Raw genomic sequence first — 23,977 nt, 5'->3', positions numbered from 1 at the left:
ACCCAGAATAGGAAGCTGTTTCTTTTGGTACCACTGGATACCCACACTGGACGGATTAGGTGGCACAGTGGATAGAGTGCCAGGCCTGGAGTAAGGGAGACTCATCTTCATGAGCTCCAATCTCATCTCAGACACTTACTAAACCCTGAGCAAGTCACTTCATCCTGTTTGCCTCAGTTTCCTCGTCTGTAAAATGAGCTGGAGAAGGAAATGGCAAACCACATGAAGAGAATCCCAAATGGGGTCATGGAGAGTCGGACGAGACAGAAACAACTGAACGACAAAACAGAACAAGAGGTGTTCACCATTCCTCAAGTTCTGCCAAACATCATCAATGTCCTTCGTAAAACGTGCTACCCAGAAATGAACATAATACTCCAGGCTGTGGGCTGCCCAGGGCAGGGTACAATGGCATTATTACTCTACCAGCGGTGTCACACTCCAATAGAAATAGTGGCCAGTAATTTGTATATAAGCATCCCGGTGCTGACATAAGTTTTAAAATGTAATCGATGTTTTCTGATATATTTATTTTGTTAAATTTTTTCAAGTGCATTTTAATCTGGTTTGGACCACATTCTGGAGTTTTGTGGGTCAAGTATTTGACATGTGTGCCTACACTACTCCTCTCATAATGCATCCTATGATTATAATAGCTATTTGGGCTAACATGCCACCCTAATGATTCATACAGAGCATAAAGTCTAAGAAAACATTCAGAATTTTTTCTTGGAAGACTATCTCCAGCACTTCTTAAATTGTGGACACCTTATGGGGTCACAAAACATTTGGGAACAGCAAAAGGTTTTGAACATACAGTGACCAAAAATTAATTAAAAATCCAATGTGTAATGAATCCAATGTGTTTCTCGCAGCACTTGCCCGTGTTTCATCTAGCAATTTTGCAGCAGCCTTGGTTCTGAACACAAAGCATGTGCACCTTGCACTGTGCATTCCCTCAGGCCTCAGGACACCAATAAACACTGCCAAAACATGAAAAGGGGTTGCAAGTGGACAAGGTTTAAGAAGCCCTGATCTAACCAAACCTCTTCCATCTTGAATCCGTGGCTGATTTTTCTGAACCCAAGAAAGGAATCTTATTCTTAGAAATTTAATCTTATTATTATCTTTTTATCTTCTAGCTCATCAAGATTCTAATTGTCATCCAATGTGTTAGCTGTCACTCTGAGTCTTGTGCATTCTGCAATTATGATAAACACATTATGACTTTAACTCAATGACATAAATATTCAACCATAAATATCTCTGGGACATTAGTAAAGACCTCTTTCCAAGCTGACGCTGAAAAACTGAATTAATTACTACTCCCAAGGTCCATTTATCCAGCCATTCCAAATATAACTACTCACACTATCATAGGACTCAGCACTCTCACTGCTGTAGCCCAGGTTTGTTTCCTAGTCAAGGAATGAAGTTTGCTAGGTGGTGCAATGGATAGAGTCAGAAATACTCATCTTCCTGAGTTCAAATCTGTCCTCAGCCACTTCCTAGCTGCGTGACCCTGGGCAAGGCATGTAACTGTTTGCCTCAGTTTTTCTCATCTGTAAAATGAGCTGGAAAAGGAAATGGCAAACCACTACAGTGACTTTGCCAAGAAAACCCCAAATGGGGTCACAAAGAGTCAGACGTGACTGAAAATGACTGAACAGAACACTATCATTACTCCCAATTCTCTCTATCTTGTGCACAAGGAAAGCACATGGAACTTTGCCAAACAATTTGCTAAATTCTAAGTAAATTAAAACACTCCCAGTGATCCACCATTAGTAACCACATCAAAAAATAAAGTAGCCACTAAAAGATCACTTTCTTTTTCTAGACGTTTCCTTTAATATGTTCCAGAATTCTGCCAGGAATCAGTCAAACTCAGAGGCTCAGAGTTCCTAGACTCTACTCTCTACATCATTAAAAAATCATGACATTTTTATTTCTCCAGGGCTGCCACACTTCTCTGGTTCTCCACAAGATTTTAAAGATCACTAAAGAGTGATCTTTAGATCACTCTTTAAGAGTTTTACTGCTCAGCAATCATGGTTGCCACTTTTACTTCACAAGGCAGTCCATTTGAGTCTAATGGCTTGAACTCATTTAAAGCAGCTAAATGCTTTCTTGTTATTTCCCTGGATTATCAATTTCCTATTAGCTATTTTTGTTTTGTCTTTTCCACTCCAAAGGTTATTTGCCTTGAGGGGGAAAATACAAATGAAGAAGTGAGTGGGTAGACAGTTATCATCGTGCTATGTCAATATTTTTATCCCATCTCGAATATCTTCTTTTCTCTAACACAACTAAGGAAAAAAATTATTGCTGTCCTTAACTTTATGAGTCCGACTCAGATAACTGAATTTTTGTACTCAGAAGACCATGGCTCACATCTCCATTGATCTTCCTTTACTTCCAATCTTCTATACAAGTTTTTTTCTTTGAAAGCTCTAAGTTGGTGAATGATTTCTCTTTGTAGCCACATTGGCCTCTGTAGATAATTTCCTTTTTCTTCATCAGAACTGTTTCTCCTTGAGTTTTCAGAATTTCACTGTTAATAGGTTTCTAGGCCTTTTATACTAACTTCCTCTACTGAATTTTAGTCTATGGGATCCAAGCTGTTCTTTTTCTGAACTCTCTGATTTCTGTTCTAAAATCTAAGGTAGCTCACAGACCATGCTCCCCCTTCCTCTCCTCTGTCACAGGTTCTCAGACGGAATGGCAGCTTCCCCACAAAGATGACGATGGTGATGATGGTGATAATAACATTCTCATACCTGGTCATCAGGGGATTGCAAGAACCAAATGAGATTTTATATGGATAAAGAGAGTACGTGGCAAAGATTAAAGAACTATGTAAATGCTAGTTACTATTATCATTGTCATCAAGCTTGTGTAGATTTGTTTTTGCTTCCACTGTTGTCTACTGTCTTAGGAGGCAATGGCCCAATTCAGAGTTCCTCCTGGGAAATTAAAATAAGAAGCTGAAACATAAAATTTCAGTACAACTTACTTGGAATTTGCTGTAACAGACTCTCATGTACAATGAATCCATGTGGTGAAACCTCACTGAGAAGATGTTGCAAAGTTCTCTAATTTCCCCATTCTAGCCTCCCGCTCAGAACCTCTTAGGGGTAAACAGGACCTATTTTTCCTTTGATATCGCTGTATACCTGGGTTCACATCTTCCCTGAGTGTGGGGGAGGTCACTTAGTGAATATGTAGAAGGAAGATAAAATTACTTGTTAAAACTCTGTTGGAGCATGAAACTGCATTAAGCAGCCTTAAGATGATAATATAAATTACAGAATTAAGTGATTGTTAAGTAAGGAGTTGGGTCACCAAAGGAGGTAATAACGTCTACAAAGTGAAAACAGTAGAAATTTTCTCCACAGATAGAACAAAATAGGAATAATGACCACATTTAAATTGTTAGTTCACTATAAAAATTTTAGAAATAATAAATTTATAACAACTCCAAATTTTAAAGATTTATTAGTCACACTAAAGCCCCAAACCATGATTTTACAAAAATCATTTGTTATCCCTATTCAACTTCCTCATGGTTATAAAGGCATACGATTTTTTTTCTGAAAGAACCACTGCAGTAAAGTGAAAGACTATGTTAAAAAGGCACTTTTGTGTTCAAAATGAACCATATGTTAAAAGCTCTATAGACTAACCTCCGTTTTATGAAGTTTTTGATAGTTTCCATTCCAAGAGATGAGCTTTCTGTCTTTTCCTCCTCCTGATACCAGTGTGCCATCCCTTAGCATACAAAGTGCAAAAATGCCTCCCTCATGGGCCCCTTGGACTGCATAGCTTATTCGATTTGTACCTACACAGACGAAGAAAAAGGTAATTAGGGCATTATTTAATGTAATACATTTGGCCATTTACAAACATTATTTAATTTTTATTCTGGAGTATCAAACCGCTGGTTGTACACACTATTACAACATAATTCACTGTAACTTACATTTATATAGTACTTTATGGTTTAGAAAGTAATTTCCTCCCAATACCTGTTTGAGGTAGGGAGTACAAGTAATATTATTCTCATTTTATTTAGGAGGCGAGTGATGTTCAGAAAAGTTTAGTGATTTGCCTATGATCACACTGTTAGCAAATGTCAAAACTGGTATGTGACACCAAGACTCCCGAGTCCAGGCTCGCACTCTTTCTACTCCACAGAGCTATCGACCTCCCAGGCCTCTCATGCAGTACACGATAAAGTGTAGAAGAGGAAAAGGGGCTTACTGTACAAAGAATCAACTGACATAAGAAAAATTATCTTCACTGTGAGGAATTATCAAGCAGGCATCCAAGAGAAACTCCAAGAAAACTAATGAAATCTGCCTATAGCTGATGGTCCAAGTGGGATGGGCCTGTAAGTCAGGTGGCAGCTCAATCCCCATGAATCAATAGCTCCTCTACATTTTGCTCCATGAGGCATGATAAAAAGGGAATAAAGGTAAGAGTTCAGGGGGCTTTCTGCTTTCTTAGGTAGCATTTTCTGAAGGGAGGAGGCAATTCCCAGAGTACTCCCTGTGCAATACAATGTTCTTGATGCTAACGATAGAAAAATAAAAATGAAAAAATCTCTGTCCTCTGAAAGCCTACCTTTTTCTGTGGGGATACAACATGTATAGATAAATAAACACAAAATAATGAGAAAGGAGAGGGCATTAACAATAGGTATAACAAAAACTATATTATTTTGAGTAGGAGGTGGCACTTAAGCTGACCTTTGAAGAAAACTAGGGATTCTGAAAAGGGGTGAAGAGGGAGAGCATTCAAGGTATTCAGGACAGCCTTTACCAAGTCACAGAGACAGGAAACGGAATGCCCAGTTCAATAAAAGCTAGTAAAGTCAGTCTGGCTGGAATGTAGAGTTTGTGATAGGGAGTAATAGGAAATTAGTCTAGAAAGGCTGACTGAAGTCATACAATAGAGGGCTTTAAATATCATGTTGGAGAAAATGTATTTGGTCCTAGAAACAGTGGAAAGCCACTGAAGATTTTTGAGCAGGGAACTAATGTGCTCACACCTATGCTTTAGGAGGACTAATTTGGAAAATGTGTTGAGAAAGACTGCAGAGGCAAGAGCCTGGAAGCAGGGAGATCATTTATTGGGCTATTGCAACAGTCCAGGTGAGTGATGAAGCCTGAATTCTATGTTAAAAACACAAGTCATTTAATTTTTTCATGATATTATTTAGTACCTGCTATATCCAGCCTGAACCTGAAAAGACCTTAGCCCAAAAGGGCCAGGATCTCCTAATGTAGCCTGGGCCATCTCCAGGCGTCCTGGTGAGTATCTGGCCACTGGACCCAGATGGCTCTGCAGGAGAAAGTGAGGCTGGTGGCCTTGCACAGCCCTTCCTCACTAAAATCCAAGTCAACTGCAAGTCATGTCATCATTTCCCTGATGTCATGGTCCTCTTCGAGAATGAAGAACAAACAACATGTGAGTAGCCTCTCCTCTCCTTTCCTTACCTGAGGGAGCTCTGCCCAAAGGAAGGTACATTTAGATGGTCAAAGGCTACCTCCTTAACTTTGGGTTTACTGGCTAAATTTCTTTCTCAAAAACCAAGCCTTAAACCCAACTCACTCTGGAGCTCATAGATTGGACAGTAGGTCCCTGCCCTCCTAGCACAGAGTGAATGTAAACACTAAATAGCAACTGTTTCTTTTCTGGGCAGGAACCCTGAGGGTCTTCCCCTCCCAATTTGATTTTTTTTCAGTTTTTTGATTAAACTTCTTTTTTTCCCCCTTCAACTTCATTCAATTATTTATTTTTTTAAATTAGATTTTTATTTTACAACACTCAGTTCCACATGTTCTTGAGTTCCAAATTTTCTCCCCTTTCCTTCTCTCCCCCCTCCTCCCCAAAGCGGCATGTAGTCTGATATAGATTCTATATATACCTTCGCATTAAACTTATTTACACAATAGTCAAGTTGTAAAGAAGAATTATGACCAATGGAATAAATCATGAGAGAGAAGAAACAAAAGCAAAAAAGAAGAGAAAAAGAGAGCAAATAGTTTGCCTAAATCTGCATTTGGACTCCATAATTCTTTCTCTGGATGTAGCTAGCTCTCTCCATCATGAGACCTTTGGAGATGTCTTTGAGCCTTGTATTGCTGAGGAGAGCCAAGTCTATCGAAGTTAGTCATCACAGAATCAATGTGTCTGTGGTTGTGTACAATGTTCTCCTGGTTCTGCTCCTCTCATTCAGCATCAGATCATGTAGGTCTTTGTAGGTTCTTATGAAGTCCATATCTTCCCCATTTCTTATAGCACAATAGTATTCCATTACATTCACATACCACAACTTGTTTAGCTATTCCCCAATTGATGGGCCTCCCCTTGATTTCCAATTCTTTGCTACTACAAAAAGAGCAGCTATAAATATTTTTGTACATATGGGTCCCTTTCCCACTTGTGTGATCTCTTTGAGATACAGCCCTAGAAGTGGTATTGCTGGGTCAAAGGGTATGCACATTTTTATAGCCCTTTGGACATAGTTTGAAATTGCTCTCCAGAATGGCTGGATCTGTTCACAATTCTACCAGCACTGTATTAACGTTCCAATTTTCCCACATCCTCTCCAGCATTTATCATTTTCCTGTTTTGTTACGTTAGCCAATCTGACAGGAGAGATATGGTACCTAAGAGTTCTTCTGATTTGCATTTCTCTAATCAATAGTGATTTAGAGCCTTTTCACATGCCTATAAATATCTTTAATTTTTTTTCCTCTGAAAAATGCCTGTTCATATCCTTTGACCATTTCTCCACTGTGGAATGGCTTTTATTCCTATAAATTTGGCTCAGTTCCCTGTATATTTTAGATACGAGGCCTTTATCAGAAACACTGGTTGTAAGGATTTTCTCCCAATTTTCTGCTTCCCTCCTAATCTTGGTTGCATTGGCTTTGTTTATACAAAAAATTTTCAATTTAACGATCAAAATTATCCATTTTGCATTTTATAATACTCTCTATCTCTTCTTGGGTCATGAATTCTTCCCTTTCCCATAAATCTGGCAGGCAAACTATTCCTTGCTCTCCCAAACTGCTTATAGTATCAGCCTTTATTTCTAAATTATGAACCCGTTTTGACTTTATTTTGGTATACGGTATGAGATATTGGTCTATGTCCAGTTTCTGCCACACCATTTTCCCAGCCATTTTTGTGGAACAGTGAATTCTCAGCCCAGAAGCTGGATTCTTTGGGTTTATCAAAGATTGCTACAGTCGTTGAGTACTGTGTCTTGTGTACCTAACCTATTCCACTGATCCACCACTTTGTTTCTCAGCCAGTACTGGGTAGTTTTGATGACTATTGCTTTATAGTACAGTTTAATATCTGGTATGTCTAGGCCACCTTCCCTAGCATTTCTTTTCATTAATTCCCTAGATATTCTGGACCTCTTGTTCTTCCAGATGAATTTTGTTATTATTTTATCCAGCTCTGTAAAATAAATTTTGGTAGCTCAATTGGTATGGCGCTGAACAAGTAAATTAATTTAGGTAAAACTGTCATTTTTATTATATTAGCTCGGCCTAACCATGAACAACTGATGTTATTTATTTAGATCTGACTTCATTTGTGTGAGAAGTGTTTTGTAATTGTGGTCATATCCTTGATTAACTTCTTAAAGAGGCCTATTCACTGAATGGGGTGCTACCTCACCCAAAATGAGAACCTGAAAAGACCTTAGACTGAAAGGGCCAGGGTCTCCTCATGCATCCTGGGCCATCTTCAGTGGTTTTGGTGAATATCAGGCCACCGGACCCAGGCGGCTCTGGAGGAGAAAGTGAGGCTGGTGACCTTGCGCGGCCCTCCCTCCCTCAAATCCAAGTCAATGATGTCACGGTCCTCCTCAAGATCAAAGGACAAACACAACAACAACACGGGTTCTAATATCCAGCCCCTCAACATCTACATCACGCAGCTGAATGAAGAATCTAGAGAACACAAGATTCCACTGTGGTTATTGTTCGATAATTACAAAAAAGCATTTGATTTCCTATGGCAAATACTATCTTAATATTTCTCTTCTAACAAAGTATTTTCTGTTGATACATCAAAATCACAAAGAGCAGAGAACTTTGTTCAAGGATCCCTCTGATTATTAATATCAACCAAAGCATCAAACAGGAAGACACATGTTTATTAAAGCTGTTTATCGGATCACGGAGGGTGTCTTGTGCGGAGTCCAAGTAGAAGAGCTCCCTCTAGATGGTGAATTTTCCAGATGCTCTTGTTTCTGGATGACACTGTGGGAATTGCATCAAGTCCTGGAATATTACAGTCTCCTAAATTAGACTGATTATTTTTTATGAGAGTTTGGACTAAGTGGTCATATAGGAAAAACCAATGAAGAAGCCCCATAACCTAGATTATGATATGCATTTTGGGTGGACTATCAGTACACGTATCATAGACAGACATGGCATATGATAAGTAGAAAAGGGTGAACTGGATTGATTGGTGGAAAATGGAAAGTACTTTTAATTACTCCAAACTTTTTCCTCAAACAAAAGCCTATCTTTTTTATTTAGCAATAACATTTTGTATGTCTGCAAATCACAAAATAGCAGTCACTCCATAATTAAACTTGAGGGTCCACCAAATGAGTAGCACATGTTAGGTTCAAGCAGGCTATAATATATTACCAAAGAAGAATTCTGCAGAAGTGGTATAAGGGAGATCAATAGAGAGATGTATGACCAGAAAAAAAGATGAGTTTGTCTGGAAGTGAGGAGGGATAAATGATAGAGTCTGTGTATTTCATCAGTATCTCTACAATGTTAAGAGATCGAGAGGAAGGCCCCTAGCATGCTGGGTGGTTCTCCAGGGTAGAATTTACAGGAAGACAGAGAAGGGCTGAAAAGGACAGGTAGGCACTGATGACTTATGATCTTAACACAAGTATCAAGTAAGGAAATATCAAAGAATTTAAGCATTATGGCATATCATCTTTATTATGGTTTGAACATATAGTTCTAAGAAGAATTCCTGCAATATGAATTTGACATCTGTCCTCTATACATTATAGGTGTTTATTAAATGCTCACTGAATTGAATAATTCTATAACTGTGGATTTAAAACAACTTGTTTCTTTACAATTACAACTTGTAATTTTTGAGTAAATATTTTAAGGTTTCTATCTGGTCCAGATGTGCAGTTTCTTTGGTGGGGAATGCAATGGAATAAGCACCTACACAGCACCTACTACTTGCTAGGCACTGTGCTGAGCACTTTTACAAAGATCATTTCCTTTGGTCCTCGAAATAACCCTGAACAACAGGTCCTATTATTATCCTCATTTTATAGTTGAGGAAACGGAAACACACAAAGGTTGGGTAACTTGCTCAGGATCATGCACTAGGTGTGACACACCAGTGAGTGTCTGAGGCCAAATATGAACTCAGGTCTTCCTATCCGAATTCACTACACCACTCATCGTCTCTGGTATAGGGAACTCCCTGTATAAAAACTGTCCTTCTAAAAATATATTATTAATTTTTGTTTTTTTATTTATTTAGTATTTTATTTTCCCCCAGTTAGATGTAAAAACAATTTTTAATGTTTGTTTTTAAAACTTTGAGTTCTAAATCCTCTCCTTTCCTCCCTCCCCACTCTGCCTCACTGAGAGGCTTATATATATGGGTGATCAGGCAAAACACTTCCATAATAGTCTTGCTGTGAAAGAAAACATGGACAAAAGAACTCAAGAAAAATAAAGCAAAAAAAAAGTATGCTTCAATATGTATCCAGACACCATCAGCTCTTTCTCTGGGGATGGGTGGCATTTTTCATCATAAGTCCTTCAGAGTTGTCTTAGATTGTTGTATTGTGAAAATAGCTAAGTCATTCACAGCTGAACATCTTACAATATTGTACACAGTACAGTTCACTTTGCATCAGCTTCCGTAAGTCTTTCCAGGTTTGTCTGAGAGCATCCTGCTCATCATTTCTTCTAGCACAATAATATTCCATCACTATACTATAGTTGGTTCGGCCTTTCTCCAGTTGATGGGCATCCTCTCAATTTCCAATCCTTTGCCACCAGAAGAGCTGCTATAAATATTTTCTCACATATAGCTCCTTTTCCTTTCTGTTTTTTCTCACTTTTTGGATACAGAGCTGGTAGTGGTGTTGCTCGGTCAAAGGGTATGCATGGTTTTTTAGCCCTTTGGACATAGTTCCAAATGGCTCTACAGAATGGTTGAATCAGTTCACAACTCCACCAACAATGCATTAATGTCTCATTTTCCCCACTTCCCCTCCAACATTTGTCATTTACCTTTTCTGTCCTATTAGCCAATCTAATAGGTATGAGGTAGTCCTTCAGAATCATTTTAATTTGCATTTCTCCAATCAATAGAGAGTGAGAGTACTTTTTCATATGGCTATAGATAGCTTTTATTACATCACCTGAAAACTGATCATATCTTTTGATTGTTTATCAATTGGGGAATGGCTCTTATTTTTATAAATTTGACTCAGTTCTCTCTATGTTTGAGAAATGAGGCCTTTATCAGAGAAACGTGCTTCAAAATTTTTTTTTAGTTACTACTACTAATTGTATTTCTCTCCATCCTATGTCCCCCTCCTATTTATCCTACTCTCTCTCTCCTTTCACCTTGTCCCTCCTCAAAAGTATTTTGCTTCTGACTAATCCCTCCCTTAATTTGCCCTCCTTCCTATTATTCCCCCTTCTCCTATCCCCTTCTCCTCCTACTTTCCTGTAGGGTAAGATGAATTTCTATCCCCAGCTGCCTGTATGTTATTCCCATTTTGAACCAATTATGATGAGAATAAGGTATACTCGCCCTGCCTCACTTCCCCCTTATTGTAAAAGCTTTTTCTTGCCTCTTTTATGTGAGAAAATTTACTCCATTCTACCTCTCCCTTTCTCCTTCTCCTGGTACATTCCTCTCTCACCCCTTAATTTTATTTTTTAGATATCATCCCTTCATATTCAACTCACACCTGTGCCTTCTGTCTATATATTAACCCTAATAATGAAAAAGGTCTTATGAGTTATAAATATCATCTTCCCATGTAGGAATATAAAAGTTTAAACTTGTTAAGTCCCTTCTGAGTTCCCTTTCCTGTTTACCTTTTTATGCTTCTCTTGAGTCTTGTATTTGAAAGTCAGATTTTCTATTCAGCTCTGGTCTTTTCATCATGAATGCTGGAAAGTCATCTATCTCACTGAGTGTCCATTTTTTCCCCTGAAGGATTATACTCAGTTTTGCTGGGTACATGATTCTTCATTGTAATCCTAGCTCCTCTGCCTTCTGGAACATCATATTCTAAGCCCTCTAATCCTTTAATGCAGAAGCTGCTAAATCTTGTGTTATCCTGACCGTGGCTCCACAATACTTGAATTTTTTTTTTCTGGCTGTTTGCAATATTTTCTCCTTGACTTAGGAACTCTGGAATTTGGCTATAATATTAGTTAATAATAATAGCAGTTTTTCTTTTGGGATCTCTTTCAGGAGGTGATCTTTCAATTTCTATTTTACCCTCTGGTTCTAGAATATCAGGACAGTTTTCCTTGATAATTTCTTGAAAGATGATGTCTAGGATCTTTTTTTAATCATGACTTTCAGGTAATCCAATAATTTTCAAATTATCTCTCTTGGATCTATTTTCCAGGTCAGTTGTTTTTCCAATGAGATATTTCACATTGTCTTCTATTTTTTCATTCTTTTGGTTTTGTTTTATTGTTTCTTGAGTTCTCAGAAAGTCATTAGCTTCCATTTGCTCCATTCTAAGTTTTAAGGAATTATTTTCTTCAGTGAGCTTTTGGACCTCCTTTTCCATTTGGCCAAAATCTGATTTTTAGGGCGTTATTTTCTTTAGTATTTTTTTTATGTGCCTCCTTTACCAAGCTGTTGACTCATTTTTCATGATTTTCTTGTATCACTTTCATTTCTCTTCCTAATTTTTCCCCTACTTCTCTTACTTGATTTTCAAAATCCTTTTTGAACTCTTCCATGGCCTGAGACCAATTAATATTTTTCTTGGAGGTTTTGGATGTAGGAGCTTTGACTTTGTTTTCTTCTAAGTGTGTGTTTTGATCTTTCTTGTCACCATAATAACTTTCTATAGTCAGAGTTTTTTTCCATTGCTTATTCATTTTCCCAACCTATTACCTGAATTTTAACTCTTTGTTAAAGTTGGACCCTGGTTCCAGGGTGGAGGGCATACTGTCCCAAGCTTCAAGGGTTTTGTGCAGCTATTTTCAGAGATACTTCTAGGGTCCCATAAGTTTTCAGTTCTTCCCAGGTGGTATGATGATGTAAGGAGAGGTGTTAACTACTCTTCTGGCCTGTACTCTGGTCTGAAGCACTCTCTTCTATTCTGGTACTGTGAGGAGGGTCTCCCTTCCACTGTGGCTGCAAGCTCTTCTACGCTAGTGCTCCTCCTCACCCTGGGACTGCTACACTGGACTGGGACTCAAAATCGAGTATGGGTGGGCAAAGCAATAGACTCCTGCCTCAGTGCTAGCAAAAAGACCCCTGTAATTTCCTTCTGACAAGTGGTTTGACCCTCTTACCATCTGGGTTGAGTGCTCCAGAAGTAGCCTCTGCCATTGCCACTGTCACTGCTGGTTCAATCACGCCCAAGGCCTGCTCCTAGTTTGCTGTGGCCAGGGCTGTGATGGCATGGCAATGGACTGTGCTCCACTCTCACTCAGTTGTGATGGATCTTACCTGCTGACCTTCTGAGTTGTCTTTAGTTTCTGTGGATTGAGAGGTCTGAAAACTGTCAGTGCTTCCAGTGATTCAGTCGCCTTGAGACCTGCTCGGGGTGTGCTAGGGCCTGGACTGCACTGGCACAGCCTGTGCTGGACTATGCTCCACTCTCACCCAGGTGTGACAGACTTTTCTTGCTGACCTTCCAAGTTGCCTTGTGATGGAAATTTACTTCACTCCATCTTTTTGTGGGTTCTGCTGCTCTAGGATTTGTTTTGAGTCATTACTTAAAGGTTTTGGAAGGGTTTGGGGGAGAGCTTAGTGGAGTCCCTCTTGGCTCTGCCCCGAGAGCAATGAGAAACTATCCTTTCAGGTAGGTCAGTAATTTAAATCCCACCTCAGATATTTATTATCTGCATGGCTCTGGGCAAATCCTTAGCTCTTTTGTACCTCAGTATTCTCATTTGTAAAATGAGGGAGTTGGACTTGATGTCTTCTAAGGTCTTTTCGAGCTGTACTTATAGTTGTAAAAAGTTGCCTGGGCACTGAGAGGAACTTAACCATAGTCACACAGCTATCATGTATCAGATGCAAGATTGGAATCCAGGTCTTTCTGGCATTTTGTTGGCCCTCTATCCATTAAGCCACCTTGCCTTTAATTGAATTATCAATTCTATTGAATAGCAAACCAAAACTTGGTCACAAGTCTTATCCATAATTTTCCATAGTTCTAATGCCTCCAATTATATGGTGCTGTTCATCTTTTTTGAAACTAGACCTGTGATTTCCTCAGGGGAGGGAGCTCTGAGAAGGAACTTCCTCTAACAATGGGAATCAACCCCTTCTTTACAACTTGTAGTCTGAGAGAGTTGATTGGAGCACTGAGAGGTTAGGTGACAAGCCTGCTAACCCATTACTAGAGTAATGAGCCAGTTTGTTTTATCTGCAAAATTTGAACTCAGGTTTGTTTGACTTCAAGGCCAGTTTTCTACCCATTATGTCTTACTGCCTCCCAATGCTTTTTAATTCCCCATTTAATTTGGCATTTGACTACCAATATTCTTACATTAAATTTCACACAGAATCTTCCTTAAAATCAGACTGGACTTCGTTAGAATACTTCTTAAAATTCACTGTATTAATAACATTATTACTTTTTGAAGTATCAAGGCAAAATCCTCTCTCTCAAAAAAAAATAATTTCTCTTACCTTTTCCCCAAACTAAGATGTTGCCACTTGAATCTCCAGTAATGGTATCACCATTTTCAGAGAAAGTCACACAAAGGACAAACTTTGGCTTCTCTTGTTTCTACAGAATGATAAAAGCATATATTTTAAATTAAGAGACTGTCTTATAGTATGTTATTAATCTCATAATTAAATTGTTGTCACGTAATTTTTGTGAAACTCAAATTAACAAATTATACATATATTACCAGGTTGGCTATAAGGTGATAGATATTTTTGGCGCCAGTGACATAAAAGACCAGAAGCTATATTACAGAGGAATTTTACTCTGGGTGGGATAGAGGGATTACTTATACCACTGCAACTGAAAACTCTTAAAGAGCTATTGAAGTACTTTTTAAAAGTGGCTTTTATTTGTATTGTGCTATTCTCCTGCATAGGTATCATTATAGCATCACTTCTGCCTGTATTTGCAAGTGTCAGTTTGAAATGTAAGAGCTAAACTGACACAAGAAACAATCAAACAATTGCAGGAAAATAAAGGAACAAACAAGTTAGTATTGAATTAGGCGGGAAGAGAATCATGTGAACAAAATAACTAAAGAAAGACAAAGCAGTGAGTGAAGAAATCTAAACGGAAGGATAGGATTACTTCTGGACAGAACTGGGGAAATCAGAATAGGACTTGAAAGAACAGTCTTGGAGGAAGCTAAGTTAGTCTTAACACTCAAGAAAGATATGAGACATCTTTGAATTCCTGGAGATTAAAGGCAGAAAGAATCTTTATTTCTTAGTATTCTAGAAGTTGAGAGAGAATATCCCAACTTGATGACAAAAGTTGGGTAAAATGAGAAAGAGGAAACAGATTCCAAGTGAAAGATCTGAATTGGTTTTCTAACTAAACTTGAGAACTCTTATTTAACTTTATTAAGCCTTATTTAAGACAATATGTAAAATAGACAATACTGGACTCTAACTATACTGTGTACTTATAGTTCTGCCTACAATATAGGTTGTAACCTGATAGTCTTTACAGTGTGTTAGTTAACATATTATAATTAGCAAACTGAAGGTATTGGCTTTTCTGTGAAGGAGAGAAACTGAAGGGAATTATGAGGCATAGCCTAAAAAGCAAATATCACTAAATTTTTTTAACTCCTTAAAAGAATGGAGGCAGAGAACAAGACTAGCATTGAAAGCAAGAACCTTCCCCCCTGGTGTTTTTGTACGTGGGTCCCCAGACTACTTTCCTTAATGTGCCTGTTCTCTACTTTTTCTTCCTTCATTAATGGATCTTTGGTAACGAGCGATTAGATCTGAGACATTCCATGCTTTGCCTCAGCATTTTTCACTCTATTCTTTTCCGTCTTCCACCCCACCTTATCATTCCTTTCTTTCCTCTCAAGTACCAATTCAATAAAACCCCAAAGAAACAAGTTTCTAGAATATTTTTCATTAGTAACCCTCCATGACATCCCAACACTTGCCAGTCATCTAAACCAGTAGTGACAAAAATCAAATAAAAATGGCTACCTATTCATTGTGAAACTACAAATTAACATTACATATGTTGTATTGGTTATTTTTATTTATTTTGTTAAACATTTCCCAATTACATTTTAATCTGTTTGGGAAAAGCCACCCATGAGTTTGCCACTTCCAATTTAAACTTATACATCACTGGAATATATCTGGGAATGAGTCAGAGGTAGAAGACCCTGATTCTAAAGTACTGATTATTAAATCAATAACTAACAAGGAGGTGATTTAGCAAATACTACCAGAAGCGACTCCTTAAAATTAGAAACTATATTCATATTCAGTCTTCCAAACACAGAGCTAAGAAAATCTTTAAGATGATACTTGACTTACATTCAAGTTTCTTTTTGAAAGTGTCATCATTTAATATTTGGTTTGTATTTAATTTTTGCCAATGATTTTTGTTTTATTTTTCTCAATTAAGTTAAGCAAATGTTTTTAGGGTGCCTAATATACACATGGCATTCTACTAGAAACAGTAACACAGTCTTGCCCTTAAAGCATATGTGCACAGAGACATATGGTAAACAGTAAAGTGAAGGGGCAAAGGAGAGATCCAGACAATATGCTCTAAAAAATTAGAAAAGGGGAAATTATTTTTGACAAGGGGGAGATCAGGGAAGGCTTTACGGGGGAAGAAATGCCTATACTGGGCCTTAAAGGAAGAGAAGTATTTCAACAGGTAGAGATACGAAAGATTATATTTCAAAGCACTGAAAAGACACACAAGAGAATTTATTAGTTCATGGAATTTTACAGGGCCTCTTACTTAACATACTAGTGTAATCACCTACAATAAATCATTCTCCTAGGCCTCTGGTCCTCGCTGCCCCAAATGGGGGTTCAAAATCACTTCCTTTTCTTCACTATTAATCATATTACCTGTACATAGAAAAGCAAGTTAGAACTTCCCTCTCTTTAAATCCAAGTGTGGTAGGACTAATGAAAATCTCAAATCCACTATTTAGAAAAGTTCAAAGAATCAATTCTTGGAGATTAGAAGTGACTTATTGACTTAGTACAGACATAATCAATCAATCAATTAATCAACCCAAATATCTATTATTTGTCAGGCATTACATTAAGCACTAGGAGTAAAGGGATAGAAGTGAAAAAGTCTCTGCCTTCCAGGAGCCTACACCAGAGAGAGTGGGGGGAACATAGGCACATACAAGTACACATGTATACATAAATACTTCGTCTATGTGCTTTGCATCTATACATATACACACATAATGGCTAAAAAGGGAGTTGGGGAGGGAGTGCTTTAGCCACTGGGAGGCGGGATCAGGGAAGTCTTTGTGCAGAAAATGCTGTCTAAGCTAATCCTTGAAAGAAAACAGTGATTCTGAGAGGTAGGGGTTAAAAAAGGAATGTATCCAAGGCATGAGGGACAGCTGATACAAAGGCAGGGAAAGGGAGACAGAACTTCCTGTGTGAGGAATACATAATAAGGAGGCATAATAAATAACAATCCAGGATAGCTGTTAACAGAATCTGTGTAGTAATGTGTAAACATTTCAGAAAGGTAGGAAAGGGCTAGGTTGTAGAGAGCTTTACACACCAAATAGAGGTGCTTATATTTGATGTTAGAGGGGACAGGAAACCAGTGTAGTTTACTGAGCTGGGGAGGAAAGATGACATGGACAGAAATATGTTTTAGGAAAATCAATTTGGCAGCTTTGTGGATAATGTCGAGTGAGGCTCGAGGCAGGGAAACCACAGACCAGTGACTAGTCCAGGTGACAGCAGACAAGGGCCTGGACCAGGGTCAGGGAGAGGCAAGTGGTGAGGACGGGCTGATCAGACATGTGGGAGCAAGCCTAGGTGACTAGGACAGTGGTGCCACGACAGCAATAGGTAAATTCAGAAGAAAGGTAGGTTTGAGGAAAAGAGAATGAGTTGTTTTGGGGATGCTGAGTTTGAAATACCCGTTCACAATATTAGACAAGAAAGATAAAATTAAAACAGAATGCTAAGTGCTATAGTAGAAGTCAGACACAGTAAGTGTGATCTTAATTACTTCTTTCACATTCAGTCATTACATTTCATTTTATTAAAAGAAAAAATGTAATTTAACCTTACCTCAAATAATCCTTGTTTTTTAATAAGGGAGTTTCCTTCTAATGTCCAAAAGTAAAGATGTGATTTTCCACATGTAACTATAATATTTGTGTCCGTGGGGTGGAAGTCAGCAGCAAATACAGCTTCATTAGAACACTTCAAGAAAAATGTAAAAACTGAATGCATCGAATCCTATTAAACATTAAACATAGAGAATTTGAACTACAAATGGAAAGCCAATTAATTAATGGTATTATTCCTTTCCCTTCTGTTGTCTTGTTTAATTGAATTGGTCATATAATATGTATGTCATAAGTTATCAGAATAATATACATCGATGGCAGTGTGGTACAGTGGAAAGCCACACTGGATCTGGAGCTAGAGAACCTTGTTCAGACTCTTCCTGACCACCTGTGTAAAATTTGGGTAAGACCTTCACTTCTCCGATCCTCAGTCTTCTCATTTATAAAGTGTGGGTGCTGAAATAGATCAGCTCTGAGACCCCTTCTAATCCTATGTCCAATATTCCACAAAACCACAACAATACAGATTTTTTAGTTAAAATGAGTCACTCAGAATGTATTCTAAGAAGGAAAAGTGTTTCGTATGTCATGTCCTACTTTTCAAAAGCTCAGTTAAATGTTTTCCCTGGGCTTATGACTATCAGGCAATAAGAACTGTTTGCTTTAAGTTACAGATGAGCTGCTCAGCTGCATGAGTATCAGAATGTTCTAGAGTACTTCCCCAGGGGGATGAAATCACAGGTCTAGAACACACCCTTCTGCCCCAAAGAGCAAACTATAGCTCACATTTACTAATCACAATAAGGTTTATAAATACTTTTGTCACAACAAAACTGTGAGGTAATTAGCATAAATAATACCTCAATTTCACAGGAGAGGAAACCAAAGCATAGAGATTAAATGATTTGCCCACAATCATGTGAATGATCAACTAGTAAGTGGCCAAGCCAGGATCTGGAACCAGATCTCACTCTAAACATAGGACCCGTTTATCTACATTATATCTGTAAGGAATGCAAATAATTATCTCCTTTCTCTACACTAAAAAATGTTTTCTAAATAAAGTATCTGCTATAGCTAAAAAGCTTAGGATACACTAAAAAAAGCAACAAACTTTTCTTTCATTATCAAACATACCCCAAATAGCAAGTTTTGTATTTAGTAAGTGCTAGAAACAAATGTTTGTTTTCTAACTCCTTAGATATCCAAGTATTTTGAATATTCTCTTTGTCTCTTCCCTGTATATTGCTAGGGAAAGAATACTGCTCATCCAAAACATTTTAATAGAATTTTCATTTATGTATGAACATGCAAATATTTTTAAAATGCTGTTTTAGTTTTGCTTTAATAATCTCATTTAAAAATATTTACACATCCCCCAAACCTACTTTTTAAAGAGGAATAAGAAAGAAAAAGGCTTATTCAAAAGCAAATTTAATAACTAGAATTTATTTTTTTAAATCATATTGTTCCCTCAAACTAACACAATAAATTATAAAATTGTGTAAACCAGCATTCATAGAATGAAAAACTATTATCAGTTACTAGATACTTTTTGTTTGTCCAGTACTCTGCCAGGCATTGGGAGTAAGAAAGGGAGGAAATGGCAAGCCTATTCTCAAATAGTTTATAATTAAATTCAGAAATAAAATATACAGATATTAAGTACCCAGAGAACAACATAATGAACACATAATGAAATAAAAGCCTACATGGCATAATTTATGAATTTTAGGTTAGTCCAAGAGAAATAAATGAAAATTTAAAAAAATCATTATGGAATAGGTTTCATTAGAAACAACTTTATTGAGGTGTCTATTGATGGAAAAGTAGAATTCAGATCAATATATCTATATCTATATCTATCTATCTATATATATATATATCAATATTTGCATGATCATACAAAAATGAAAATTCTATTAAAATGTTTTGGAGGAGCAGCACTTTTTTCCACGTTCAGCAAAGTACATGGGCTAGATATATATCCTACAAGCCGCAGTCTGGTAAAGGACAAACCAGTGGGCATTTCCAGACACTGAAAACCCTTTCATGTGCTCTATTCTATCAATGATCTTTCTTGGTGGTTACAAATGGAATAGAAAGAGGGGGAGATTCTCAGGGATATCATAAAGGAAAAATGTACAAGACAGTGACTGAATTTGGAAGGAAAAGAACGCAGCAAAAATGACTCCAAGATGTCTCATCTGAATGTCTGGGAGAATAAGCAGCTTACTATGAGAAACAGAAATGTTAAGAAGGTGCTTAAGTCTAAAGGAGAAGAGATCTGGTAAGTTGGCACCATGTATGGGGAATAATGTCCTAGTGCAAACAAACGAATGAATGAATAATTTGGGATAAAACCTTGACGTCTGCCAGTTTTTCTTCTTTCTGCCAATCCCACACAGAAAGCACATGGTCATTGGAGTCATCTACTGCACAAAGATTACTTCCTCCATTCTGAAAAACAAAGGTAATCAGAGGGAAAGTTCAAATAAATATGAAAAAGGTTGAATGCTTTCCTTTAAATATAAAGTTTCCTAATCTTAAAATCATGGCTAATTTTGAGAGTATGGGTCATACCTGTAAAATGAAGTTGCTTTGCCATGGAAAAATGTATTGAAAAATAATATTCATAATAGGCCACATTTTGACTTTTATAACAAGCTAGTCTTGGAGGAAGAATGTGGCCTATATTTGGCTCAATACAGCATTTGCATTATCCAGTGTCTTTGGCACTTGCTTAATTAGCTAGAAGGGGTGCTGGCAGGGAAAAAATTAGGATGATGAGGGTGTAGGAGGGGAAAGGAGGAGAAGAGCCATGCATGGGGCACCCTTTAGCTTTAAGTGGCTAAAGAAGGGTAATTTTGATTCCCAGTGCCCAAAGGAAGATGGTTTCCAATTCACATTAGCAGCCCTCCTTAAAAAGGAAGAAGCCTGTACTTAGATTTACACATAAATGTTTAACTTTATGGCATATCCTAATATTTATAGTATAGAATACATACATGCAAAGTATAAAATATATCCATACTACAGTATATAGAATAGTATAGAATATTAGGGCACTATACTATAGTATGGAACAGATTAATATAGAATAACACACACTATGGCATGGAATACATACAAATATATTTAAGTCTATGTTTAATATATTGAAGAATACATAGATTTAAGTATATGCCATATTGTTAAACATCCAATCAATCTCATTACCTATATACTTACAGATTTAGAGAAAGCAATACAGGTGACTGCTCGGTCAAAAAACCCCATTCCAATGACATGCAGTGTATTCAATGTGACAGAATCCCAGATGCGTACATGTGGGGGTAGATGCTGTTAAAACAAAAATGTAGAGATGCCAATTTATGATAGATTTGTCTATGCTTTTTCTTGAAGTTGAAGGAATTTCAAAGATCATTTGAACAGTAATGTTAACCATGATAAAGTGGCCTGATGATTAATTAAAATATTATAAATCTGCCTTTTGAACACAAGCCACACACTCATTATTTTTTGAGGCTATCACCAAATATGACATTTATTTATTGTCAAGGAAAAGACTGTGTGGTATAATTTATAATTCATGAATTCTAACTCTAAAATTTGATGATCCTATGATGCTAGTTAATTTTAGGTGAACTCTACCTAATTTTATTTTTTTTTAACTTTTTTTTTGAGGGGGGAAGGCAGGGCAATTGGGGTTAAGTGACTTGCCCAAGGTCACACAGCCAACAAGTGTGTCAAGTGTCTGAGGTCGCATTTGAACTCAGGTCCTCCTCACTTCAGGGCCAGTGCTCTGCTCACTGCGCCACTTAGCTGCCCCTCTTCCTAATTTTAAAATTTGCTCTGCCTATTTTTGTTGACTATTCGAATTTAGGGATATAAACTGATTTGCACATGTGGATGATAAAATCTTAAAATTAATAATGACAAGAAAAATTAAATCTTATGTGTATTATATTCTCTTAGGCATCATATTGTTAGTGAGTATGGTGAAGTTCATCACCACCATTCCCAATCATGTTTATGAAATGCATAATATTCCTGAGCACTTACAAATCCCAAAAGCAAATCATTAACATTAAACTCAGAGTTCTGTTTATGATTAGCATGAAGCCAATCAGCTATTTTCCAGGTTATCTGATTACCATCCTTGTGATACAGAGGTAAATCTGGTTTTAGGAAGACTATGCCAGAGGAAACCAGTTCTACAAGGCCTGGCAAACTGGAAGATCTCCGATTATGGTTTGGATGACAGTCTGTCTCAATCTCTTGAGGATCAACCTATAAAATGACAGGTCTCACCATTAAAAGTCTGGCCACGGATATTCATGAAACCATTTACTAAGACATAGAAGGATTTATTTTTGTTGGTAGAGGGTGGACTCATATAATTAAAACTAGAGATCTCTAAGTTAGATCTTCCAGGTCTAACTATGACACCATGATCTTATGACAGCATAGGATTTTGATCCACTGTACGTGGTATATGAAATGCAAGTCACCAAGGAACAATAGAAGCAATTTTTTTTGTTTTTCATTTCAACAAATTATTTTCTCAAATTTTTACTGGAAGAAATTCTATGTTTTTATAAAGCTTTCAAAACTGAGTTCAATATGACTCAAGGTAATATGTAAGCCACCAAAATAGAAATCTTATATTAAGGATTTTATCTGAAATAATATTAGAGAAGCATTACAAAAGCTAAAAATAAATGCTACTTGAAACCAACTTTAATTCTATTCAAATTAGTTCTTAAATTAAAGTCTATTGGTTTGAATAGAGCTGTTTTAAGCTATATTGGAGGGAAGAGAAAAATCACAATAATTTTGATACTTTAATAGCTCTATGATATCACTGATATGGATATTTCCTCAGACTATGCAGATTACCACCCATTAACACTATCTCATCCTGTGCTACTCGTGTTCTCTACAAGGCCCCCAACATCCTGGGGGCCTTACTGCAGATGTCTTGCTACTATATGGATACTAATATAGCATGTGGGCTCTCCACTGATCCTTACCATACAACTGGTTCATTTTCTTTTGCAGTCATACATTTCTCTGATGACATCCTTAATGCTGCTTTTCCTACATAAATAAATCTTCAATGATAATATATTACAGATTATACATGCCCACTATATAAATTTTCATTGACCTTTGGATGATCTGCAAGTTGAATAGTTTGGAAACTGATGTTCAACGATTTGTAGCCATAAACAGCAAAAGAAGAGGATGAAAGAAGGGATAGGATGGTTGCTAAAAGGGGGATGGGAAGATGATAATGCGTGATGAAGAAAAGTAAGGATATTCAACTCTTATTTTTTTTTCCCTGACAAGATCTTTGATTGGAAAGAAAAAACTGACTGAGAGGAGGGTGGAGCCAAGGTAACGGATTAGAGGCAGCAATCCAGCCAAACTCTCCCAACATTCTCAACTTTAAACTAACACTTCAAATTGAAATTTGGCACAGGAGAACCAACAAAAAGTCAGGGTCATATATTTTTCTAGGTTAAGACTACTAAAGAGGTTGGCAGAAAAGGTCTGTGACACTGGAGTGGGGCTAATCCAGAGTACTTGTTGTAGCAGTACCAACAGTGGGCCTTGGAGGTGGATAGGAGGTGGCAATAGCAGCACTAGTTTTGGGGGCTCTCAGCCCAGAGACAGTAAGAGTGTTAGACAACTGGTCAGAAAGGGATTACACAGAACCCTTTGTACAGACAGCTAGCACTAAGTGACAATTCTACTACCCATATGAAGATCTGGGTAGAAATTGCAGGGAGAAGAGGATTGCTTGTGGTTGATCACGAAGGAGCAGGGGAACCTGGTCACAGTTCCAGGGCCAAGAGGAGCACTAGTGCTTGTGGCTGCAGTGGAACAGGGGTCCTTCATTGGTAAAGATCAGAGTAGAGACCAGAAAGGCAGTGACCACATCTTTCCCTGGATCACATTACCTTAGAAGCACCAAAAACTTGCAAACCCCCAGAACTAGTTCTGAAAACAGCAGCACAATAAAGCCTGAAGTTTGGAAGAGTGCCTCTCAGCCCCAGGTGAGCAGACTCCAACTTTAACACAAAGTTCAAAGTCAAGAAATAGATTGGAAAAATGAGCAAACAACAGCAAAAAAGGACTCAACAATAATAAACTTCTACAGTGGCAAGGAAAACCAAGACACTCAGTAGAAGACAAAAATGTGAAAACAGATACAACTAAAGCCTCAAAGAAAAAGGCTAATTAGACCCAAGCCTAACAAGAATTTCTGAAAGCGTTAAAGATACTGATAAGTGTGATAGAGGAAAAAATGGGAAAAGAAAGGAGAACGATGCAAGAAAACTATGAAAAGAGACAGCCTGGTAAGAGAGGCACAAAGAACCCCCTGAAGAAAATAACATTAAAAAAATAGAATTGGCCTAATGGTAAAA

At 37.5% G+C, this 23,977-nt stretch overlaps 1 protein-coding gene across 7 annotated transcripts in view; it reads right to left on the bottom strand.

The window, feature by feature from the left end:
• The window catches only part of EML1 (EMAP like 1), a 312,714-nt gene that overhangs the window by 46,404 nt on the left and 242,333 nt on the right, over positions 1–23,977 (bottom strand). For all 7 annotated transcript variants that reach the window (XM_036750598.1, XM_036750594.1, XM_036750593.1 and 4 more), the window contains 5 exons: positions 20,772–20,882; positions 19,905–20,000; positions 17,539–17,673; positions 13,936–14,035; positions 3,687–3,841 (listed from right to left, as the gene is read on the bottom strand). In XM_036750598.1, coding sequence (XP_036606493.1) covers positions 3,687–3,841; positions 13,936–14,035; positions 17,539–17,673; positions 19,905–20,000; positions 20,772–20,882 — 597 coding nt within the window. The remainder of the gene's footprint in view (positions 1–3,686; positions 3,842–13,935; positions 14,036–17,538; positions 17,674–19,904; positions 20,001–20,771; positions 20,883–23,977) is intronic.

Source organism: Trichosurus vulpecula, chromosome 3 (assembly GCF_011100635.1).
Source record: "Trichosurus vulpecula isolate mTriVul1 chromosome 3, mTriVul1.pri, whole genome shotgun sequence".
Classification (NCBI taxonomy): Eukaryota; Metazoa; Chordata; class Mammalia; order Diprotodontia; family Phalangeridae; genus Trichosurus; species Trichosurus vulpecula.
The sequence above is the reverse complement of the archived record's forward strand: the minus strand, read 5'-3'. Positions and strand labels throughout refer to the sequence as shown.